Source organism: Limulus polyphemus, unplaced genomic scaffold, assembly GCF_000517525.1.
Source record: "Limulus polyphemus unplaced genomic scaffold, Limulus_polyphemus-2.1.2 Scaffold2398, whole genome shotgun sequence".
In the NCBI taxonomy this organism is placed as follows: Eukaryota; Metazoa; Arthropoda; class Merostomata; order Xiphosura; family Limulidae; genus Limulus; species Limulus polyphemus.
Genome location: NW_013668008.1, coordinates 32867 through 37425, shown reverse-complemented (window position 1 = coordinate 37425; position 4559 = coordinate 32867). Strand labels below are relative to the sequence as shown.

The 4559-nt window shown below is 33.4% G+C and overlaps 1 protein-coding gene across 4 annotated transcripts in view; it reads left to right on the top strand.

Moving 5' to 3' along the window:
- LOC106466854 (serine/threonine-protein kinase S6KL-like) overlaps positions 1–4559 on the top strand; it is a 62426-nt gene that overhangs the window by 25007 nt on the left and 32860 nt on the right. For all 4 annotated transcript variants that reach the window (XM_022394920.1, XM_022394921.1, XM_022394918.1 and 1 more), the window contains 2 exons: positions 1862–1969; positions 2218–2258. In XM_022394920.1, coding sequence (XP_022250628.1) covers positions 1862–1969; positions 2218–2258 — 149 coding nt within the window. The remainder of the gene's footprint in view (positions 1–1861; positions 1970–2217; positions 2259–4559) is intronic.

Genomic DNA, 4559 nt, shown 5'->3' with positions numbered 1-4559 from the left:
TCCACATGTGTGGAAATTGGAATGAGTTTCATCCACATTTGTGGAAATTTGAATGACTTTCATCCACATGTGTGGAAATTGGAATGAGTTTCATCCACATTTGTGGAAACTGGAATGCGTTTCATCCACGTGTGGAAACTGGAATGACTTTCATCCACATGTGTGTAAATTGGAATGTGTTTCATCCACATGTGTGGAAACTGGAATGAGTTTCCTCCACATGTGTGGAAATTGGAATGAGTTTCATCCACATGTGTGGAAATTGGAATGTGTTTCATCCACATGTGTGGAAACTGGAATGTGTTTCATCCACATGTGTGGAAATTGGAATGTGTTTCATCCACATGTGTGGAAACTGGAATGTGTTTCATCCACATGTGTGGAAACTGAAATGAATTTCATCCACATGTGTGGAAACTGAAATGAATTTCATCCACATGTGTGGAAATTGGAATGAGTTTCATCCACATGTGTGGAAATTGGAATGAGTTTCATCCACATGTGTGGAAACTGGAATGTGTTTCATCCACATGTGTGGAAACTGGAATGAGTTTCAGGAAGTCTCTCCACCGATTAGAAACATAGATAAACCAACTAATCATAACATGCTCTCCATAATCCACCAGAATACTATAAGACCAACAACAACATACACACACTGACCAGGTAAAAGACCAAATTCACAAACTTGCTGAAAAATATTACAACAAAGCAAACACTCACAATAGTCAGACTAGGACCTTCCAGTCACTAGCAGCCATGCCTGCTACATGGCAAACTTATATATCACCTCTCAATTACATAAAATCACAACTCAACGTACAGTAGTAGAGTGCTTAAAAAATATATGTTAGTAACTTCTTTGTCTTTTCAGCCTCATATCTCGGGCACAGATCAGGTAGATTATTCAGTGCCTGCTCCGTGAAAACAGGTTTTTTTTTCCGGGTACTCCAGTTTCCCCCTGCATCAAATTTTTTTTAAGGGCATCGATAATTTTATCCAAGCCCCCTAAATAGGGCTGTCAATCTTGTAAGTCCAACAAACTCACTTCAACTATAATATCACTTTAACTTTCCAAAGTGTTCTTTTCTTTAAATCGATCCTTTTGGAAACTATTCAAATGCCATCTCACTCACTCAGTATGCATCGCTCTGCTCCACTCCTTGTCGACTGATGTCACGGACACGTGGATAAACAACAACAACACGTGCTTCTATGATGGCTGTCATTCAACAGTCTCTTCACAGCTCTCTCGGCTCCTTCGGGCCAACATTTTACCACGAATCACAACAAAACACTCATCACGTTTAAACAAAATTAAGCCCAGAGGCTTTTTTCACATCCGTTTTGCTTAAACCTTTTAACTGCATGGGGTGAAGAGACACTAAACTTTCTAATCGTACCGGGTTGTTTTTAAGCCCCAAATTTTCTTTGAGGCTTCAAAAATCTTAAACCTAAATTATTGCCATGGATCGGATTGGATGCACTGACCTGAAGACGAAAGGCGGAAGACTTTGGAAATGTCATCCTTTACACTTGTGTTTCTACAACAGGCTGTTGCCGTCCATTCAACTAAGTTTCATCATGCATTTTTGATTAGTTGATTATTTTCCATGATATTAGTCAATTTAATCATATTTTTGGTTAGTCAGTTATTTTGGGGGATTCTAATCAATTTAGTCAATGCTATAGTTAATCGAGTTAATCCTTCAGCTCTACTGATTATATCCTGATTTTTTTTTTTTAGTATGATACTTTACTTTTTAATATCATAAATATTTGAGGATAATTTTTGATAAGTACTGTAAATATTTTGTTTTTATGGAATACAGTTTCAAGCATTTTATTATATTTTATTCAGTGACAGAGTATATACCTCACGGAGAATTGCTGAAAGTTTGGAAAACTTACGGAAAGTTTAACGAAGAGCTAGTCCAGTTCTACGTAGCTGAATTAGCCCTTACAATAGGTAAGATAAACACATTTAAAGTCTGTTTTTAAATTTTAGTTCCTTTTATGTTCACACACATTGTTAAAAAAAAACTTAGTTGTGAAAATCATTTATGTTGGCAAAAACTGTCATAACTAAGTGGGGGTGGGACTGTTAAATAGCAGAGAAATAGAAAAAATAGTTTTTTCACTGCCTTTGAAATTAAGTGTATTTAAGTTAAATTTACAAGGTCCATTTTTATTAATAATTGTACATTCTTTTGCTAGATTTCCTTCATAATGCTGGAGTTATATACAGAGATTTAAAGGTATGTGAACATTTTTACATTAGTAGTAAATATATTGTGAAATATATAAAACTCCATATCAATCGAATTCTTTTATCAGAAGATGTGCCAGTATGATCGAATGGAATGGTTTCTTGTATCTGTAGGTTATATGTATGTATATGTGCTCAAGTGGAATGGATGGTTTCTTATAATTGATACTTGAAATCGTCAGTATTTGGTGAAACTCCATAATTACAGAATTGAGGAAAAACAAGGCAATTGTACGTTTCAGAAATACATCATTTATTACAACCATGGCTTCACCAGTAAAGGCATCATCGGGTACAGAATGGAATGTTTCATGGCAGGGTTTATATATATCTTTAAACAAAGAACTGTAAGTGACCTCGACATCCACCTAGAGACAAGTGGGGAGGAGCTTTAGTTAGTTTGGTTGTTTAAAACTTTTTCTAGATTTGTTTTGTAAAATTTTGCAGTTTTTTTCTGAATCAAATTGGTGTTTAGTTTCATTAAGGTGAGATGCAAAGGTTGAATTCACTTTACTTAAGTTTCAGCTTCTAGAATGTTCTTTAATTCTCGTTTCTCTAGAGTCTAGAACATCTTGTGTGACCTATATATATACATTGTTGCAGTCTTGACACGTTAATTAGTAAACACCACTGTTGCTGTACTTTTCGATTCTGTCTTTGTTGTTACACAACATTTTTCCTAGGTTGTTTTTACAGTAGAAGGCTGGTCTGTAGATTTCTTTGTTCAAGGTGTTATATATTTTGTGAGAAGTTTTCCAATGTAGTTCATCTTAAACCATTTGTTTTTTCATTGGGTACAGTATGTGGGTACAGTATGTGGGTATATTGATTTTAAATTTATAGCTTTCAGTTTTGTAAACAACAATGTGTTAATTAACTTTTAATTCAGTTTCATAATCATCAGATGACAAGGGTGCCGTGATAAGTCTGTGTATCATACTGTGGAACATGACAAGTTTGTGAGATATTGAATGGCTTGAAGAAGCATCTATGATGATGTCACTATAAGATGGTTTTCGGGAGATTTTGAAGGAATGTGTGCCGTTATTTATGTCAACATTTAAGTCCAAAAAATAAATGCTTCCATTTTCACCAAATTCAAGAGTAAACTTAATAAATTTGTTTTGTGAGTTTAGAAAAGTTACAAAATTATCGAGTCACATCATCAACATCTCTGTACCAATATTTAACATGTTTTGTATTATTTTCATCACTAAACAATCTCTTCTCTAAATCACCCATGAAGACTTTTGCAAGCAAAGGAGAGAGGGAGGAACCCATAGCTAACCCATCGTTCTGTTTATATATTTGGTAATTAAATTTGAAGTAGTTCTGATGTAGGCAGGTGGATATTATTGTTTTTAATTCCTGGACTGGAACAGGGTTTACTTTTTCTATATCCATTACATCACTAACAGTTTCTTTACGTTCACTAACAGGTATACTGATGAACAGACTACGAACATCAAAAGAAACAATTTTGGAATTATTCGGTATCTCTACATTTTTTATTTTTCCTACAAGCTCCAGAAAGTTTTTTGATACCAAACTTAGGTTTAAAACCAGTCAGATTATTGAAAATATATTAGGCTTTCTGTGCTGTTTTATAAGCGGGAGCATTAGTATTGGAAAAAACAGGTCTGATAGGGATATTCGTTTTGTATATATGTATTTATTACTGTGTGCTTAAGTGGAATAGGCAGTTTCTTATTTATCTAGGTTATGGTATGTATTATATATTACTGTATGCTCATGTGAAATGGTTTATTATTTTTCTAGATTATGATATATATGTTTAATTATTTTATATGTAGTTTGTTTCTAATTAATTATGAGCAACGATAAGCAAGAGTGTATAACAATGTGTCATCCACACTATATTTTTAAAAGTATATATATATATTTAAAATCATAAATAATATTCAATGTTAAACTGGTACACAATTAAAAACATTTTATTTAGGCCTATATATGGCCTTCAAAAAAGTTGACGACTCTACATGTTTCGACGTTACAACGTCATCCTCAGGAAACAAGTATCATTGTAACTCCTGTGTTGTTAGCCAGACATGGCTGAAAGATCAATATAATAAAAATAATATACATATATAAATGTATAATGTTATGAGATTTAAGCTATTTAGTCTGAACATTTGTTTTTTCGTATTATAATCTGTGTTCATTCTAGAACGAAAAAGGAATAATTTATATTTATTTCCTAATTTTTTTATGGTGGTTACGAGGTCAGTCAAATCAACTGAACCCGTAGAGAGATTTGTATAGTGAAAAT